The sequence below is a fragment of the Chanodichthys erythropterus genome, chromosome 24, assembly GCF_024489055.1.
Source record: "Chanodichthys erythropterus isolate Z2021 chromosome 24, ASM2448905v1, whole genome shotgun sequence".
In the NCBI taxonomy this organism is placed as follows: Eukaryota; Metazoa; Chordata; class Actinopteri; order Cypriniformes; family Xenocyprididae; genus Chanodichthys; species Chanodichthys erythropterus.
In genome coordinates this window covers 28946818-28967081 of record NC_090244.1, presented here as the reverse complement: position 1 = coordinate 28967081, position 20264 = coordinate 28946818, and the positions used below count along the sequence as shown (strand labels likewise).

The following is a 20264-nucleotide window of genomic DNA, read 5'->3' as shown; positions in this document are numbered from 1 at the left end:
CTTGATTTTCTTTCTCTATCTGCTGCATTTCATCCATGAACAACCTCTTTAACCCTTGTGCGGCGATCAAAACCCTTTGCCTAATTTGGTGTTCGGGCCAAAAATTATGACCTTTTAAAATTGTTTGCCACTCTCTCAGTACACTTTATTATCTCTAAAAATTTTGGATTCAGTCTTTTTTTGTCAGCTTGTTTTCTTTCGATTAGCACAGGTTTTGTATTTCTTTTTGGATCTGGCTGATTGCAGGCCTCATTACTCTGAACTTATGCACCTCAATTGTTGACTGAAAAAAACATTTAAGGGTAATTTTGGCAAAATTTAATTACATTTTAATATATTCTTTACAATTGTTCACACTAGTGTGCTTTAATGTGTAACTTGTTTTGAAATTATTTTTTTTGGTAAAAAATGGCACAAAGTCACACTTATGGCGTTGCAGGTCAGAAATGACCGGCCTAACGTTACATAAAATTGCTCATAAACCTCTCTATATGCCATATTGTCACCAGTATTTGACAACTTGATTTCTTTCATTAAGCATCATAATAGCTGCTCCAGTACAGGGACATCGGTGTAATATTCAGTTCTCATTATTGTCATTCAGTCTTAAATACTTCAGTCACCATCATTTGAAAGATACTTTAATAAACATTTTCAGACAGCTGCAGGGCATTAGTCCATAATAAACTGACAATGAGAAATCCAAAGACTGAAAGATTTTTCTGAATTTATTGTAAAAACACCCTCCTGACAAGAGAAATTCACTAAAATAATGACTATTACTATGAACCAGAATGCTTTGTAAATGCATATAGTAAACTTGATCCCCATTAATATGCAGATTTCTGATGGAGCAAGTTACTAATGAGCTGAAGTATTTAAGTGTTTTAACAGCAATAAAAGTACATGATTTATAACTTATGGACATTTGAGAGCTAAAATTGATATTTCATCTGTGTATTTAAATTAATAATTTATCCAAAACTGAAAACCTTTTCTTTATCCACACCATTCCAAACCCACATAGTTTACAAGAATTTACCGATTTAAAAAAAAAAAAAAAAAGTGTTACTGCCACTGAACAACGACGAAAGTTACAGCCTTCGATTAAATTCGGATAAAATGTCATAAAACATTTTAGAAAATTTCAAACTTATTTTTTTCAAAAATTGATATTTAGTTCTACAAACAGAAACCCTTTAAGGAGAAGTTGGGTGGCTCTTAAAAGAGCCTTTGGGTCGCTGAGAATCTCGGTTGAATCTCTACTTGGAGCTGGTGTACTTGGTGACGGCCTTGGTGCCCTCGGACACGGCGTGTTTGGCCAGCTCTCCAGGCAGCAGCAGACGCACGGCGGTCTGGATCTCTCTAGAAGTGATGGTGGAGCGCTTGTTGTAGTGAGCGAGACGAGACGACTCACCGGCGATGCGCTCGAAGATGTCGTTGACGAAAGAGTTCATGATGCCCATCGCCTTGGAAGAGATGCCGGTGTCAGGATGAACCTGCTTCAGGACTTTGTAGACGTAGATAGCGTAGCTCTCCTTCCTGGACCTCTTGCGCTTCTTTCCTCCCTTACCGGCGGTCTTCGTGACGGCCTTCTTGGAGCCCTTCTTAGGCGCGGACTTTGCTGGTTCAGGCATGATGCTTTTTGAACACAAACTTCGCAAAGCAACACAGCGACACAAGAGATATTTATTCACCGCCCTATGCTAATTTTCAAAGATACACATTGCCTCTTTTAATAGGCCAAACCCATAAAGTCGTATTTCATTGGACAACTCAAAGTGTCACGAGTGGAATGAGGGCCAATCACATTCGCCGCCGCCAACCGCTCAGAGTTTGAACTACACCCTGTTTCCTTTGTTTCGTTTCCCGCTCTTTTTATTAGTTTGAGAAAATAAGCGATTCTAGACAAATATTGTGAACCATCGTGTGATTTTAAAAGCCCTTTAGACCCATTGAGGGAGTGTTGGAGGAAAGAGACCATTATCAGTCAGACATCCTTTAAAAACAGTTTTTCCTCGAGACTTCATTGATTCATGAAACTGTTGAAACTACACGAATAATAAATAAAAGCCCATTTGTGTAAAAGAAAACACCAGTTTCGTTAATGTTTTCTGCATTTTGAACTCTGCAAACTTTAGTCCCATTGATTTAATTTAAAGTTAGTTATATCTCAGTCTAACAAAAGATCTTAATATGCCACTTAAACCAACATATTCTGGGATTCATTATTAAAGAGAACTAAATGAAAAGTTATGGCGAATCCCGATTTTTTTACCATGAAATTTTTAATTAGTAATACTTTCTCTGAATCAAAGAACCATTACACCAACTAAATTTTTATATAGCTCTTTATGTGAGAGAGTGGGTGGCTCTGAAAAGAGCCGTTGGGTTGGTGTAGTTGTTCCTGATTTGAGAGGTTTATCCTCCGAAGCCGTACAGAGTGCGTCCCTGTCGCTTCAGCGCGTACACAACATCCATGGCGGTCACGGTCTTTCTCTTGGCGTGCTCGGTGTAGGTGACGGCATCGCGGATGACGTTCTCCAGAAACACCTTCAACACTCCGCGGGTCTCCTCGTAGATCAGACCGGAGATGCGCTTGACACCGCCACGGCGAGCGAGACGACGGATGGCGGGTTTGGTGATTCCCTGGATGTTATCGCGCAGAACTTTACGATGACGCTTGGCGCCTCCTTTTCCGAGCCCTTTACCGCCTTTGCCTCTTCCAGACATTGTTGTAATTTACACGATCTGCTCGCAACTAAGCGCCTGAATGTCCGCAGAGCGAACAAGAAGAGCTTTTACAATCACTTACAGGACCTTGTTGAAACACGTGAAGGCGGAGCTATGCCACGTCATATGATTCGCGTGGTTCATTTCAAAATGTGACAGAAGCGTTTATCAAATATATTAAATCTCGAAAGAGTGAGTGGATGAACAAGACATACTCACGAAAATTAACCTTTTCTTGTTTTGTAGTAACCATGGATTAACCATGTTTTTTTATAGTAAAACCATAGTAACTACACAATGAACCATGGTTTAACTATGGTATTACTACAGTAACCATGGTGTAACTATGGCCTGTTGCAGTAAGACCATAGTAACCCAGCTAACAATAGGTAAGCCGAAAGTGGATATTCTGTCTAGTGTTTCTACTGAGTGCTACAGGACATCTTTATTTTATTTATATATTTTTTTATATAAATGTATTTTTATGGTTAAAAATAATAAAAAAAAAAAAAATAATGAGACTACTTTAATATATTTAACCAAAGCAAAGTGTTGGCATTAAAAATACTGTGTCTGCATATAAGCACGGTTTAAAATGAAATAATTAGGTTGTGTTCCTAAACAAAATAATTCAAAATCTAGAAATTTATTTTTGTGACGCATAACGTGTTTTAATGGGCGTGCCCTTTGAACATTCGAGTCACGTGGAGCAAGCGGGAGACCGCAGAGTTTCCATGGAAACTGTTGGTACTATTGGTGACGTCACACGAGGCACAACAATCAAAACTAGTTCAAACGTTTGATCCCATGATAAATAAATATTATTCTGTAATTTTAGGAGTGACAGAAAAAACCCTCTACAACAAAGATAAAACTCTGACATTTCTAAAGGGATCTGCTGACAGAGAAGGAAAACTCACAAAATATCTTCATATGCATTTTTCACAATATATTTCACAGCACATTACATATATTACAGTACAATAACGTTTGGAAATATTACTGTTTTTATTGTTTTTGAAATAATTATTTTTGTAATTATATATATATATATATATATATATATATATTTTTTTTTTTTACAGTTATTTTAAGAAAGCTTTGACGTCCAAACATAAGTGACATTGTATGAGCAATAATTTAAAGATTAAGATAACGATTTTATCAAAAAATTGTATGAGCCCCTTTCAAGAATAAGTAAAGGATAATAGAGTCTGTCGGTCATATAATGTGTCTTTCTGTCCTGATCACCCTTTTAGGGTTATTTGTGATTACACCGGCTGAATGGACATTATTACATGGCTAGATGATTGTTCAACTGACTAATAACAACTGTATTCCAGCAAGCTGTGTATTAATATTGTGTACAATATTCTTCTCATTTTCAGGTCCTGAGTCCATATGGGGTGAAGGTGAAGACAGAACAAACTAAAGCTGGACTGTAGCCTACTAGAGTCTGGACTATATGATAGACGTCATACTGACACCTACTGGCATGGATGCAGCATCACAAGTTTTTGACAAGAGGGGCATTGTCTTCTCCAAGAAAAAGTGTGGAGGATTCATCTGGCCTTCATCAGCCCCATGAGGTGACTCCATGGAGAATACATCAGCTTTCTTTAGGCCTCTGATAGACTGAACTCTTCATCTCATGTGAGTTGATATCATTTTAAACATTCTTAATTTCTTTTTTTTCTTCTTGTGAATGTATTTTGTAGTATGTGTAAAACTGTCCCAATGAAAGAAACTTTTTTACCTTTAATGAATTTGTAATCAAGATTTCCTGTGTTGGGCTTGTGTTTACATGTTGAATAAGACTAGATCTGCAAAAACGAATCAATAAAATCTAGGTAATATTCGGGTGATTCTTAGACTATGGGCACTTTTATGTCCTTTGATCATATTTTAAAAAATACATATATTTTTTGACAAATTCTTTTTTCTTTGTCAAACTATCAACAAAACCACCTTTAAAAAAATTTACTACCTTTCTATTATGATTTTTTCATACTTTCCAACCTCCTTATAGGTGTCAAAATCACTGTTTTCTCCTTGTCCCACACCCAGACTTTTAAACTTCAACAATGAAAATACAGTTTAAAAATATGATTTATCTGGTAACTATTAATGTACCTGAATTAAGCACTAGTAAAATAATTAAAATACATTATAGTATTTAATGTGAGACTACTATCAATATTACTTTTTACACAAAATATAGCTGTCACACAGTATTGGTGTCATTTCCACCACAATGCTGTAATGTCCCTTTAAAAAGTTTGTGTGAAAGATTGTTTAGGTGGTTTCTGTGGAAATGTTCAGTGACATCAGAGCACATGTTGGACATGGAGGAAATTTTTAATTTTCATCAACAACAAATGAAGAAAAATCAAGGTAAATATTGCTAGATCAGTAAATATATTTATTCTACGTCATTTCCAAACATGCTGTACCTTCAAGGGTGTTTTTAAAAAGCTAAAAATTTTAAGTTAAATAAGACTATTTTGCGTACATGAAATGCTAAGTAGTAATTCAAAGTGAATAAGTGAAGCTATCTTCCATTTTTTCACAAAAAACTACAGAAATGTAATTTCCACCACAGTCATTTCCACCACACTGCCCTCTGTGGTGGAAAAGACAGCATGTGGTGGAAATGACATTTATGGTTAAGAAGTACAATTGATATGGATAGTGGGAGTATAGTTGTGTAATACTTTTTATAACAATACACTTTATTGCCAAAAGTATTAGGACACCCCTCCAAATCATTGAATTCAGAAGTTCCAGTCACTTTCACTTTCACAGGTGTGGGTCACTTTTAGGAGCTCAGTGAACTCGAGCGTGGTACCGTGATTGTGCAATAAGCGCATTTGTGAAAATTCCTCACTAGTAAATATTCCACGGTCAACTGTTAGTTGTATCATAACAAAATGAAAGCAATTGGGAACAACAGCAACTCAGCCACGAAGTGGTACAGTAGGCCACGTAAAATAACAGAGCGGGTCAGCGCGTGCTGAGGTACACAGTGCACAGAAGTCGCCAACTTTCTGCAGACTCAATAGCTACAGACCTCCAAACTTCATGTGTCCTTCAGATGAGCTCAGGAACAGTGTAGAGAGCTTCATGGAATGGGTTTCCATGGCCGAGCAGTTCCATCCAAGTCTTACATTTCCAATGCAATGCAAAGAATCGGATGCAGTGGTGTAAAACACGCCGCTGCTGGACTCTAGAGCAGTGGAGACGTGTTCTCTGAAGTGAGGAGTCACAATTCCCTGTCTGGCAATCTGATGGACGAGTCTGGGTTTGGTGGTGGCCAGGAGAATGGTACTTGCCTGACTGCATTGTGCCAAGTGTAAAGTTTGGTGGAGGGGGATTATGGTGGGGGGTTGTTTTTCAGGGGTTGGGCTTGAACCCTTAGTTCCAGTGAAAGGAACTCTTAAAGCTTCAGCATAACAAGACAATTTGGACAATTTCATGCTCCCAACTTTGTGGGAAGTTTGGGTATGACCCCTTCCTGTTCCAACATGACTGCGCACCAGTGCACAAAGTAAGACCATAAAGACATTGATGAGTGAGTTTGGTGTGGAGGAACTTGGCTGGCCTGCAAAGAGTCCCGACCACAACGTGATAGAACACCTTTGGAATGAATTAGAGCGGAGACTGTGAGCCAGACCTTCTTGCCAACATCACTGCCTGACCTCACAAATGTGCTTCTAGAAGAATGGTCAAAAATTTCCATAAACACACTCCTAAACCTTGCTGAATAGCTCCATATTAAACCCTACGGATTAAGAATGGGATGTCATTAAAGTTCATAAGCACTAAAGGCAGGCGTCCCAAAACTTTTGGCAATATAGTGTATGTTACAATACTTTTTATATTTATAATTATATTACGATTTTTTATTTCTAAATTATATTACTTTTATATTAATTGATTTCATTTTTTTCTATTTTTAAGATGCCACCTAAGACAACAAAAGAAAGGTCACAGGCCTATAGGGACAAAATAAAAGCTGACTCTATAGAATATGAAGGAGAGACTTAAAAGAGACAGATCTGTCAAACGCTCTCTCTCACACACATGCAAACATACTCACGCATTCAAGGTGCTCAATTTTCCACATTCCACACCTCCGTTTAAATGATACAGTTTCAGGTGTTCTTTACAATTACTCTTTACAGAAGATAAGTATTCATTCAAGAGACCAATGAGAACATTTCAGTATCAAACTCTCACAATTATATAGCCTCATAATTATCTCACAATGTTGAAATTTTGATGCATCATTTATTGCTTATATTTTTGCCTTGCCATCATTTGTGTGGGTTATTTACAGTATGCACTGTAACTTTCATCTGTGAGACAAATCTTGTTTTATACATCAAACTCAGCACTACGCTAAAACAGGTGTGGTTATGTTTAGTGATTCTGTGAATTGAGTTTAATGAGTGTGAAGACTTTAAGTTTTTTCTAATAAATATTTCTACTGTTTCTCTACATTCACATTAACTCATTGTCATTTCCACCACACCCTGTCATTTCCACCACCGCCCTGTCATTTCCATCACCACACACATTTTTAAAAACTATTAAAAAAGTTCTCATCACACATTAAAAATGTATCCACAATTTATGAGATCATGCTCTACTTAATATAAAAATTATAGTTATTTATTTTCTAATAAACTCTTACCCAAACCAATATTAAATTTCAGAGTGTGACAGGTGTACAGTTCAGCATTTGGTCCTTAGGGCAGTTGATTTTATCTCATTGGCAAATGTATAATTAATGTACATTGTGGAAAAACTGGTAAAACTAGTAACAAAAATGATCTTAGATAATTCTTGAGTGGCATAAGTTATTCTATTTTTAAATAATAGCTGTATATTGAGATGTGGTGGAAATGACATTTGTTCATTGCAGGTCGGAAAAAATGTAAAATATTAACAATTTCTCTTGTAATCTAAGTTTGTCCTCTTACAGACCTTAAAACTAGAGAAATTATTTAAACTTATGAGAATGTCTTACATGACTTTTGAACAAGTTTATTTTATTCAACTTCACAAGGCTAAAAGTGCCCCTAGTTGAAGAAACGCCCATTCATAGATAATGAACATAGCGCGGTAGAAAAAGATCAATAATTCTGACTAAAATACACATTTTGTTATAAAAAAAAAGATAAATAGTTAGAAATTAAGTGTAGGTTTAAAACCCTGCATGTAACACAAATAATCATATTTATGAGAGCAGTAAAAGTAAATGCACTATTGTTGGAATTGTTCATTAATATAATATAATTGTATGATTATAATCGAATGATTGTGCTTGTTCCTCATACTTCGTACAAGTTAACATTTTGTGCTTTTGTTTTTCACTATTTTTAATGAAGTTGTTTTCATTTCTGTTATAAATTAGCAATCAAACTGTTGTTTTTAGGATTATAATGTGATGTTTGTATTTGAACTCTTTAATGCTGATAAGTTATAATGTACAGCAGAGCCTGAACACATACAGTCACTATATAGGCATTATTTTACACATTGTCTAATGGACAACACTGGGCATGATGTGGACTGATATTGTTTAAAACAATGGATTAAAACATTTGTTAATAAAAAAATCAATGTATAATTTATTTAAATTTGTCATCCAGTTAATAAAAAAATACATTGACAGATACATTGGTTATCGAAATAATCGTTAGTTGCAGCCCTACTTAAGAGGAGGTATAATGCTGTGTATGTGTAATAAGTCATGTTCATTTATACATGTAATTAATTTCTATAGAGATATACATTATAACAGTGAAACAATTTGCCTTTTATTTTGTTAATTAGCCGAAATCCATTGGAGAAACAAATATAATGATTTACATTTTCATTTAGTAATATGATGAACATCAGCTAAAGAAAATGTACTTAAGTTAAAACATTAATACTTGCGTGATCAGACTTAGGCTACATATTTAGTTATTATTATTATTATTATTAAATGGAGAGATGATCTGCTGAGTGAAGATGAGGGTCAGACAGGAGAGTCACAAACAGACTCGGATCCTCCGGATGATGTTCGTGTGCTTCAAGCTGCCCAAAACAACAGCTGTATGAAAGCCTCCTCACGCCCCTCACTAATGCTGATTTCATTAAAGTCTCTTTCAGACTGTTTTCTGAACACACAGAGGACGCGTTCAGGCTTTTATCAACTTGTCCATTAAAACTATCCATCAAATTTACACGCGGCTTTTCCCCGTGGCTGAAACTCGACTTGGATTTGATCTGATGGAGGCAAAATAAACATTTCCTCTTCGCGTGTTTTATTCCCCAGTGAAAGTTCAGAACCTCTGCTCGGTGCTCACTTTGTTTTTACTGCGACAAACTATTTTACCGCTCCAGTTTTGCCCCAAATGTAAGAGAAGAAAACACAATCGTGAGGGGCTCGTGGAGGCGCACAGACACCGAGCAGGGCGGGTTGAGTCTATAAGGTTCTCGTGTCTTATTTAAGAGCGCAGCGGCGTTCGAGCGCTGATCATTGCTGAAACCAGACAGCGTTCGAAAGACTGTAGATCCGATCCGAGAGAGAGATGGCAGAAACCGCTCCAGCCCCGGCTGCTGCCGCCCCGGCCAAAGCGCCCAAGAAGAAGTCAGCGGCGAAAGCCAAGAAAGCAGGTCCAGGCGTTGGTGAGCTCATCGTCAAAGCTGTGTCCGCATCCAAGGAGAGGAGCGGCGTGTCCCTCGCCGCCCTGAAGAAAGCTATCGCCGCCAGCGGCTACGACGTGGAGAAGAACAACTCCCGCGTCAAGATCGCCATCAAGGGCCTGGTGACTAAAGGCACTCTGGTGCAGGTCAAAGGGACCGGCGCTTCGGGCTCATTCAAGCTCAACAAGCAGAAAGCCGAGACCAAGAAGAAGCCGGCCAAGAAAGCGGCTCCTAAAGCGAAGAAGCCCGCGGCCAAGAAACCCGCTGCTGCCAAGAAGCCCAAGAGCGCAGCGGCAAAGAAGCCCGCCGCCAAGAAATCGCCCAAGAAGGCCAAGAAACCCGCCGCCACAGCCGCTAAGAAGGCGACGAAGAGCCCCAAGAAGGCAAAGAAGCCAGCAGCCGCTAAGAAAGCAGCCAAGAGCCCCAAAAAGGCCAAGGCGGCTATACCTAAGGCGGCAAAGCCTAAAGCCGCCAAGCCTAAGAAGGCAGCGTCTAAAAAGAAATAAAGTCTTTACTGTTTCTCCTCAACGGCTCTTTTAAGAGCCACCCACTACCTCTGAATTAAGAGCAAAACTCGATTATCTTGTAGCGTTTAAAGTAAATAAAGATATGATTTTAGATCTTACACTGCATTCAAAACAGACAAGTCACCCAGTTCTGAAAATAAACTCGAATAAACCATTTTTATGTATAAGATGTTGATTAAAAGATGATATGGGTTCAGGCCGTGATCACAGTCCAACACTCCAATATTACAACAGGAACATAATACTGTACAGTATCATAATATATATATATATATATATATATATATATATATATATATATATATATATATATATACCAATGGTATACCAATGGTTTCATGTCATACATAATTATTCCGGCAGAAAGGGGGTTGGGCTTTGGAGGGAAGTTCAGTGATTGGTTTAAATCTTTACAGACTCTAAACCAATGAGCGACTGACACTCTAGTTGAAAACAGTACGTGGAGAACAGAAATCTCATTCTGTTGTTCTTTCTGTCTGCGAAAGTAACGATAACTGTAAGTAAAAATGAGTGGACGAGGCAAAACCGGAGGCAAAGCCAGAGCCAAGGCTAAGACTCGCTCATCCAGGGCGGGACTGCAGTTCCCCGTCGGCCGTGTTCACAGGCTTCTCCGCAAAGGCAACTACGCTGAGCGCGTCGGTGCTGGTGCTCCTGTTTATCTGGCGGCTGTGCTCGAGTATCTTACCGCTGAGATCCTGGAGTTGGCTGGAAATGCCGCTCGGGACAACAAGAAGACCCGCATCATCCCCCGTCATCTGCAGCTGGCGGTGCGCAACGACGAAGAGTTGAACAAACTTCTGGGCGGAGTGACCATCGCTCAGGGCGGTGTGCTGCCCAACATCCAGGCTGTGCTGCTGCCCAAGAAGACCGAGAAACCCGCCAAGTCCAAATAAACGGATTCAGTCTGTTTCATTGAAACCCAAAGGTTCTTTTAAGAGCCACCCATTTCATCTGATATAGAGCGTTTTTCTTTGTTTAAAAGCATCATAAACTATCGGTTAAGAGAAAATAAGACCCATCAATCCAGTAAAATGTACGAGGTGTTTTCTTTTATTTTTTTTATTATTATTATTATAGGCACATGATAGTCCCTTGATGTGTCTGTAAAGATCGTTTGTTAGGAGGCGTGTAGGATCACCAACATACCCTTCTCCCTTAATGTTAAAATGCATTTTTTTCTGCTCTGATAATATATTGAATATTATTCTGATTACCCAAAATAAAAAAACAATATACATATCAGCGTATATAACAGAAATGGGTCATTGTTAGTCTGGGTGTTTTGTTTGTGTTTTTTTTTTTGTTTTGTTTTTTATCACGGCCGCGCGCTGCTTTATATATTTTAGACTTTATACTGCTTTTATATAGACTATAATGTGTTTTTGTTCTAATCCAAAATCTGCACAACCACTGGGAATTAAGTGTTTCAGAATAAATAAAATAAATACATTAGGTCTCATTCATGAAACATTCGTAAATATACGAGTAAATATGTGAGTGATTTGCGCGTAAAGAGACCTTCCCGAAAACTCCTCTCCTGATTCACAAATACTTCGTAAACGTCAGAAGTGATAATGTGTGTGTGTTAATGAATTCCAATCAGTCGTAAATGGGATGCGCGTGCACGCTCATATTATGACACCAAACGAAGGATTTTGGCCATTTGGGGCCATTAGTTTGCCCAGCCCTATTGAAATCAATTATTTGATTAAAGTGCTCCGTTTGCAGATGTTATTACTGGCTCTCGCAATAAAAGTAAAAAGAAAAAGCGTAGCCTATGTAATTACTATATATCATATTTTTTTTTATATAATAGTAATTTATAGTAAATAGTTTTTTTGAACCATACTATAGTTAAGTTCTTGAATTAAATTATTGTGGTTGCTGTGTGTGATGGAATATTTGAACTAATTAATAATGAACTAACATTTCTTTTCTTTACAGGCCTAATAATAATCTAACTTTGAAATAGTCACTAGTGTTGTGATTCAGAAAATGCTGTGCTGGCTAGACAGCATCCTTCTGAAGCCGCCTTTCCACTGCACACGACAAACGACAGCCGTTGGACCGGAAGTCATTCGTTTCCAATGGAGAGTAGTACGGGGGCTGCGTGGAGTTCCGATCATATGCGAATGCGGAAATTTCGGATCCGATTTGAGCTTCAGATGCGTTGAAATATTTGAACTTCTGCGGCTAGACCGTATGCGACCGGCCGACCGGATATGATGTACTCTAGTCAAAACGATGAGCACGAAGTTAGAATTACCAATATTTTAACACTTTAACGTTATTATATAAACACTATTTCTTTAAAATGGTGGTTATCAATAATTATGTAAAACAAAAAAAGATACTTTATGATTATTAAATAAATTTTTACGTTGAAGCTCTATAAAATCTACTAGTATGTTTTTATTTCAAATGTATTGAGGGTCATTTGCTTTGTATGGATATATTCATACATGCATTAACGTTACATTCATTAAAATCGTTCAGTTTACCATGGTGGTTGCTTGGGTTGGAATAAGCCGAGGGTAACGGTTGCTTCACTACCAATTTCTAAGTTCCGTGCGACTGCCGCTAGGGGGCGAAATGCGACAATCGGATGCGAATGTCGTGTGCAGTGGAAAGGCGGCTTGAGGATAAAAAAAAAATAGTCTTTGAGGAATTGTTTTAACCTATTGAGTAATCTGAACTATTAACCCTGAGACATTTTTTTTGATGATCTTGTGATTCAGTTGTTCTAAATCTAAATGTATGCGGGACAGAGGAACTGAGCTGTTTTTTTCTTAAATCTAAACCAATCGTATTAAGACTGATGATAATGAGTAATAGATCATGCCATACTGACTTTGAAGTGCACCTGAAATCCTATAAAACCTGTTGTATTCCTTTGTTCGGAGAGAGATTCTCTGGAATTGATGAGAACTCTCTCGGCGGTGATTAAAGCATATTCTGAGGCATAGTCTGGAGTCTGTCTGGTTTTTAGGCTGCAGTAAACTAAGCACTAGAGATCTTACTTCTATACTATAGTGACAGTGTTTAGTGGAGGTGAGGAGCACTAAAGAGCTTAGTATCAGGTGATAGTGCCCCAAAACAGGCCGAGACGTCGGCCGACTCGAACAGGTACTGAAGTACGCTTAGTAGAGTAAAAATGTATAGATTTATGGATGTTTGGGACACCCGGTTTAACTAAGTCAGGTGCGTAGGGAAAAATCTACCACACTGTGATAATATAACAAATGTAGTAATATAAACATGTTACAAACCTGATTCCAAAAAAGTTGAGAAACTGTACAAGCTGTAAATAAAAAAAGGAATGTAATAATTTACAATCTCTATAAACTTATATTTTATTCACAGTAGAATAAAATATAAGTTTATGAGGAGGACCAATTTGCAACTTATTAGGTCAATTGGCAACATGATTGGGTATAAAAAGAGCCTCTAAGAGTGGCAGTGTCTCTCAGAAGTCAAGATGGGCAGAGGATCACCAATTCCCTCGATGCTGTGGCCAAAAATAGTGGAGTAATATCAGAAAGGAGTTTCTCAGAGAAAAATTGCAAAGAGTTTGAAGTTATCATCTACGGCGCATAATATCATCCAAAGATTCAGAGACAACATATGCTCCCATCCAGACGTCGTCTCTTTCAGGGAAGACCTTGCATTTTCCAACATGACAATGCCAGATCACATACTGCATCAATTACAACATCATGGCTGTGTAGAAGAAGGATCTGGGTACTGAAATGGCCAGCCTGCAGTCCAGATCTTTCACCCATAGAAAACATTTGGTGCATCATAAAGAGGAAGATGTGACAAAGAAGACCTAAGACAGTTGAGCAACTAGAAGCCTGTATTAGACAAGAATGGGACAACATTCCTATTCCTAAACTTGAGCAACTTATCTCCTCAGTCCGCAGACGTTTGCAGACTGTTATAAAAAGAAGAGGGGTTGCCACACAGTGGTAAACATGGCCTTGTCCCAACTTTGTTGAGATGTGTTGATGCCATGAAATTTAAAATCAACTTATCTTTCCCTTAAAATGATACATTTTCTCAGTTTAAACATTTGATATGTCATTTGTGTTGGATTCTGAATAAAATATTGAAATTTGAAACTTCCACATCATTGCATTCAAATTGTACAGTGTCCCAACTTTTTTGGAATCGGGTTTGTACTTTACCCAATACTTTACTAAGTTTTCTACAACTATATGGTATATTATACTACAATACTACAGTTTACTGTAGTAAAAACTAAAGTATACTACGGTATTTATAACGGTTTATCAGTTCACTATAGTTAATACTACAGTATGCTGTAGCATTCATTAAAGTGTTGTAAATACTATAATATATACAGTATACTACAATTTACTATAGTATGGTTCAAAAACACTATAGTATTTACTATAAATTACTATAGTATTTTTTCACCTGCCGCATGGTCCGTTTTAAAACTTTTATCGCATGTTGAAGGCCAGAGAAGAGATTATTATTATGCAGGTACAAATTCAGCTAAGAGACCTACAGTTTAAATCTCAGAGGCCTGAAATAATTTATATTCTGCACATATATCTGAACTGTCTAATAAATATACTAAAATGTCACATTTCATTGTCATTCAGTATCTCTGTATATGATATTACAATCTTATAATGTTCTCTTTATCAAATGATTCAGTAATATTTTAGTATAGGGAACATAAACTATTAACTATGCCTTTTCTCCTCAATAAACTCCTAATTTACTGCTTATTAATAGTTAGTAATGTAGTTGTTAAGTTTAGGATTAAGAATGTAGAATAAAGTCATGTAGAATAAGACATTAATATGTGCTTAATAAGTACTAATAAACAGTCAATAGTCTAGTAATATGCATGGTAATAAGAAACTTGTTAAAAAGACCCTAAAATAAAGTGTTATCAATGACTTATAAAACTTGATTTTTAATATTAAAGCACAGGCCTCGTTAGATCAGTGTTAGGGTGAAATCACAGTGTTTTGTAGAGGTGGGCAGATCGATACTAATATCGATAATATCGATACCAACGTTGGTATCGGTATTGATCGATACCAACGTGAAAATATCGATCCTTAAGTTTCAGTTTCTCTCGTTATGCGACCTGGCCGTGTTTGTCAAAATGCTGCTGCTGTCACAGAGCAGAGCAAGCTCTCAAGAGTGCTGCTCGTGCTCGACACTGCTTCCCCTCACCACTAGCGCTACCACCAGCAGTCAGGCGCGCATTTCTAACAGCAGTTACAACGCAGGCAACGCAAATGCCAGCTGAGAGGATTTTTTCAAAGGCAGGACAGTTAATTAGTCACAGGCGATCTGCAATAAAGGCAAAAAATGTGAACATGATTCTGTTCCTGAACAAAAACCTCTAACCAAAACCTCTTTTCTGCACAGGGGAACAGGGACCACAGGGCATTCTGGGAGTATTTCTTTCAACTGAAGGCTTTGGGTGTTGCTTAATTTTTACATTTTATATTTTGTATTTACAGTAATTGGTTTTTATTTATGATTATTTTATTTTTTTTAAACCCTGAAAAGAAGTGCACTAAAGAGGAGAAACGTTATTTTGTACTCATATCGTATTACAAGGAGAATTTGTTTTACATTTTTTATATTTATTGTGAAGTAAAACTTTGTGACTTTGTTTATTTAAGAAAAAAATCCTGAAAAGAAGTGCACTAAAGAGGAGAAACATTTTTTGTTAACATGCTACTTGAAAAGAGAATTTGTTTTTACATTTTTTATATTTGTGAACTAATCATTTTGTAACTTTGTTTATTTACAGTTTTTTCCAATTGCTAACACACAATTTTTCAAACTAGTCTGGTTTTATCAAAACACTTAACACAATTCACAAAACCACACACCCAAACTGCAAAATACCTCATATATCCTGCAAAATGAAGCACTGCAACCGAAACTACACAGAGCATTATCAAAATCAAACTTTTGCATGAAATGGCACACACTTCATTCATATTACCAGATTTTTGCCTAACCACCTACACACTGTTGGGCATAATGAAAAGCACCCCCATCTTTAGTATGCTTTGCCATAATACTAAAATATGTATCAGATTCTTCACATGCACAGAAATATTTGCAGATACACACACATGCTGTTGCAACATTTATTTGTTTTCCTTCACTACAGTAAACAAGTCAGTACAACATAAGCACAGCAGATATATTTACATGGGACTGAACAAAAATATTCTTACAAAAAAAGTAAACTGAAAAAGAAAATTTCTGAAAAAAAATATATTACAGTAAAAAAAAAAAAAAAAAAAAAAAAGGCAAGAAAAATAATTAGGCAGCATCTTGCCGCACAGCCGGGTCTGGCCACAACGCCTCGTCAACATCACAGGCAATATCTTCCCTTGCCGGACATCGAGGGAAGAAGCGCCTTGAGTGCCTTATCCATCCCTGAATTGCACCCACATCAATCTCATCACATGCCTCTTCCATGGCCTGCACAAGAGGCATGCGCACAAAGGGCTGCCGGTCGTATACCTTCCACCGCCATGCCGAAAAGAATTCTTCTGTGGGGTTCAGAAATGGTGAGTATGGTGGGAGGTATTGCACGAGAAATGTTGGGTGGTCAGCAAACCAGTTTTGGATTGGGGCTGCACGATGAAAGCTCACGTTGTCCCATACTACAACGTACCGGTTTCTTTGATGGTCTGCATCATTCATACGCTCTGGTGGTATGAGAATGTTGTGAAGTCTGTCCAGAAATGTGAGAATATGGGCTGTGTTGTATGGTCCAAGTTTGGCATGACGGTGGAGGACACCATGCATATTGGAGATGGCAGCACACATTGTGATGTTCCCACCACGTTGGCCAGAAACATCTATAATGGCTCTGTGGCCAATGAGGTTTCTCCCTCTTCTTCTGGTCTTTGCTAGGTTGAACCCAGCCTCATCTATAAAGATGAACTCATGTGGGATTGCATGAGCATCCATTTCCAGTACTCCCTGAAAACAAAGAACAAAAATCACTCAATATGGTGTTATCCAGTACACTGGGAAACAATGTTGTGTGTAGTGTACTGCAGTCAATATAGTACTTACATCCACATATGCTCGTCTGAACTCTTTGTTTCTTTGAGAGTTTCTCTCAAACGGCACCTTATAAAGTTGTTTCATTCTGATTTGGTTTCGCTTGAGAATGCGAGCCAATGTGGACAGACTAACTCGTTGAATGTTGTTGAATAAGGTGTTGTCTTGGATGATGTGGCTTTGAATTTCTCGTAATCTGATTTCATTATTTTCCAAAACCAAGTTTACAATGGCAGCTTCCTGTACCCCGGTGAACATTTGGCCCCTTCCTCCACCATGGTGTCGTCTCTCAGTCCTTTAGAAAAAATAAAATAAAAATATATATAGGGCTTGGACAATGCAGCCTAAATATTTTCCCCCACAGTAGAGTACATTGTACAGGAAACTTGTACAGTTCATGAATGGCTGATGTCATACACTAAGTAAACAGGTGTCACCCAACTGATACACTATGACATGGGGTATACTACATGTGTACTACATGAAATTTTGGTTACATACCTGTTCTCCAGTCTAAAGGTCCGGATGACAGAGGCGACAGTAAAACGGCTCAAGTTTGGCTGCACTCTCTGTCCAGCCTCACGCATTGTCAACCCATGGTTGATGACATGATCTACTAAGGTTGCTCTGATTTCATTTGAAAGTGTTTGTCTTCTTTGGCCATGAACTCCTCTACCTGCTCTACCCCTACCTCTCACTCTTCCTCCCCCTCTTATTCTCAACCTCCCTCTTCCTCTTCCTCTTCCTCTTCCTCTCTCTGCAATGTCTTCCATTGTTGTTGTAAAAAAAAAAAAGGTTCTCACCTGTGGTCTTTTCATAGTGCTTACATCCTGATTGAAGTGTTAACAATTAACCACTGAGGTGTTTGGCCAGGTGGCACATGTAATTGGCCAATTAGCTCATGTAGTGTCATTTTGAATGGCAGTGTTTTGAAATGGCAAACATGTGACTTTATGTCAGATTGTTGTGTCTTATGCAGAGAACTGTATTTAGTGAATTTAAAAAGTGCTATTTTGAAATGCAAAATGTGTGTAAAACAGAAAAGGTGTTTAGACTTTTGGAGACTTGAGAAGAAGTTTTGCTCTCTGTGTGTCAGTTTAAATAATTGTGCTGTGCATGTCATTTTAGTGTGTTAGCAATTGGAAAAAACTGTAAATAAAACAGAAGTAACCAAAAGTTGTTTCTGAACAAAAGCTTTTGTAGTACTGATTAATAACCCAAAATGCAAATCACAAAAACAAATTAAAAGTCATGAAAATTCATTTAGATTTAGGTTGAAGACGCATCCACCTTAATTATTAAAAAGTATCGGTATTGGTATCGGTATCGGCGATACTGGCCCTGTATTTACTTGGTATCGGATCGATAACAAATCTAGCGGTATCGCACACCTCTAGTGTTTTGTGCTCGAACTATATTGAGGGGAGGGGCGTGTTGCGCCTGGTGACGCGGTGCTGGTTTCTCTCAGGTCCTGTAAGCAAATGTAAAAATCCTCCTACTAACGCACTTATTTACCATTCTTTATCATCATTTGATAGAGTTGTGTGAAACATGTCTGGAAGAGGCAAAGGTGGTAAAGGGCTCGGAAAAGGAGGCGCCAAGCGTCATCGTAAAGTTCTGCGCGATAACATCCAGGGAATCACCAAACCCGCCATCCGTCGTCTCGCTCGCCGTGGCGGTGTCAAGCGCATCTCCGGTCTGATCTACGAGGAGACCCGCGGAGTGTTGAAGGTGTTTCTGGAGAACGTCATCCGCGATGCCGTCACCTACACCGAGCACGCCAAGAGAAAGACCGTGACCGCCATGGATGTTGTGTACGCGCTGAAGCGACAGGGACGCACTCTGTACGGCTTCGGAGGATAAACTTCTCAAATCAGGAACAACTACACCAACCCAACGGCTCTTTTCAGAGCCACCCACTCTCTCACATAAAGAGCCATATAGAAATTTAGTTGATAAAATGCTTTGTTTCTTGGATTCAGAGAAAATGTTGAGTTTATAAACGGCCTTTCACAGTAAAATATCAAGAGTTTTCTTTTAGTTCTCTTTAATGATATCCAGAATATGTTGGTTTAAGTGGCGCGCGATCAGAATGGGACCAGAGTTGAAAATACAGAAAACATCAACGAAACTAGTTTGTTTTACACAAATGGGCTTTTATTTATTCGTGTAGTTAAAACAGTTTCATGAATCAATGAAGTCCCGAGGAAAAACTGTTTTTAAAGGATGTTTGACTGATAATGGTCTCTTTCCTCCAACACTCCCTCAATGGGTCTAAAAGGCTTTAAAATTACACGATGTTTCACAATATTTGTCTAGAATCGCTTATTTTCTCAAACTAATAAAAAGAGCGGGAAACGAAACAAAGGAAACAGTCAGGGTGTAGTTCAAACTTTGAGCGGTTGGCGGCGGCGAATGTGATTGGCCCTCATTCCGCTCGTGATGCTTTGAGTTGTCCAATGAAATACGACTTTATGGGTTTGGCCTATTAAAAGAGGCAATCAGATAGTTCCTGTATCTCTTTGAAAATTAGCATAGGGCGGTGAATAAATACCTCCGTGTCGCTTCTGATCTCACATTGCTTTGAGAAGTTTGTGTTCAAAAAGCATCATGCCTGAACCAGCGAAGTCCGCGCCTAAGAAAGGCTCCAAGAAGGCCGTCACGAAGACCGCCGGTAAGGGAGGAAAGAAGCGCAGAAAGTCCAGGAAGGAGAGCTACGCTATCTACGTCTACAAAGTCTTGAAGCAGGTTCATCCTGACACCGGCATCTCTTCCAAGGCGATGGGCATCATGAACTCTTTCGTCAACGACATCTTCGAGCGCATCGCCGGTGAGTCGTCTCGTCTCGCTCACTACAACAAGCGCTCCACCATCACTTCTAGAGAGATCCAGACCGCCGTGCGTCTGCTGCTGCCCGGAGAGCTGGCCAAACACGCCGTGTCCGAGGGCACCAAGGCCGTCACCAAGTACACCAGCTCCAAGTAGAGATTCAAGCGAGACTCTCAGCGACCCAAAGGCTCTTTTAAGAGCCACCCAACTTTTCCTTAAAGAGCTTTTGTCTGTAGAATTTGTTGCCAAGTAAATGTGAAAAATCGAAAGATTGAGTTGGAAATTTCTGTAATTTGACCCGAGTCTAATCAAAAGCTAGTTTTTGTAGTTATCCAGCGACCTGTTTTCCAAAAAGTATGGCGGTGTAGTGTA

General features: G+C 38.4%; 6 protein-coding genes across 6 annotated transcripts in view; 4 read left to right on the top strand and 2 right to left on the bottom strand.

Annotated features, from left to right (window-relative positions):
• Nucleotides 1-1262: 1262 nt before the first annotated feature.
• LOC137015182 (histone H2B) lies at nucleotides 1263-1651 on the bottom strand. Its single transcript, XM_067379955.1, has one exon. The coding sequence runs from the start codon at nucleotides 1635-1637 to the stop codon at nucleotides 1263-1265; it is 375 nt and encodes a 124-aa protein (XP_067236056.1). The 5' UTR covers nucleotides 1638-1651.
• A 770-nt stretch (nucleotides 1652-2421) lies between these two features.
• Nucleotides 2422-2733, bottom strand: LOC137015367 (histone H4). The gene has a single exon (XM_067380282.1). It carries the CDS (start codon nucleotides 2731-2733, stop codon nucleotides 2422-2424), a length of 312 nt encoding a protein of 103 aa, XP_067236383.1.
• Nucleotides 2734-9317: 6584 nt separating this feature from the next.
• LOC137014522 (histone H1-like) lies at nucleotides 9318-9938 on the top strand. Its single transcript, XM_067378897.1, has one exon. The coding sequence runs from the start codon at nucleotides 9318-9320 to the stop codon at nucleotides 9936-9938; it is 621 nt and encodes a 206-aa protein (XP_067234998.1).
• Nucleotides 9939-10486: 548 nt separating this feature from the next.
• LOC137014521 (uncharacterized) overlaps nucleotides 10487-20264 on the top strand; it is a 73305-nt gene continuing 63527 nt past the window's right edge. Inside the window, exon 1 of the mRNA XM_067378896.1 lies at nucleotides 10487-10863. Coding sequence (XP_067234997.1) covers nucleotides 10487-10863 — 377 coding nt within the window. The remainder of the gene's footprint in view (nucleotides 10864-20264) is intronic.
• Nucleotides 18615-19025, top strand: LOC137014569 (histone H4). The gene has a single exon (XM_067378938.1). It carries the CDS (start codon nucleotides 18615-18617, stop codon nucleotides 18924-18926), a length of 312 nt encoding a protein of 103 aa, XP_067235039.1. The 3' UTR covers nucleotides 18927-19025.
• Nucleotides 19667-20071, top strand: LOC137015274 (histone H2B-like). Its single transcript, XM_067380124.1, has one exon. The coding sequence runs from the start codon at nucleotides 19674-19676 to the stop codon at nucleotides 20046-20048; it is 375 nt and encodes a 124-aa protein (XP_067236225.1). The 5' UTR covers nucleotides 19667-19673; the 3' UTR covers nucleotides 20049-20071.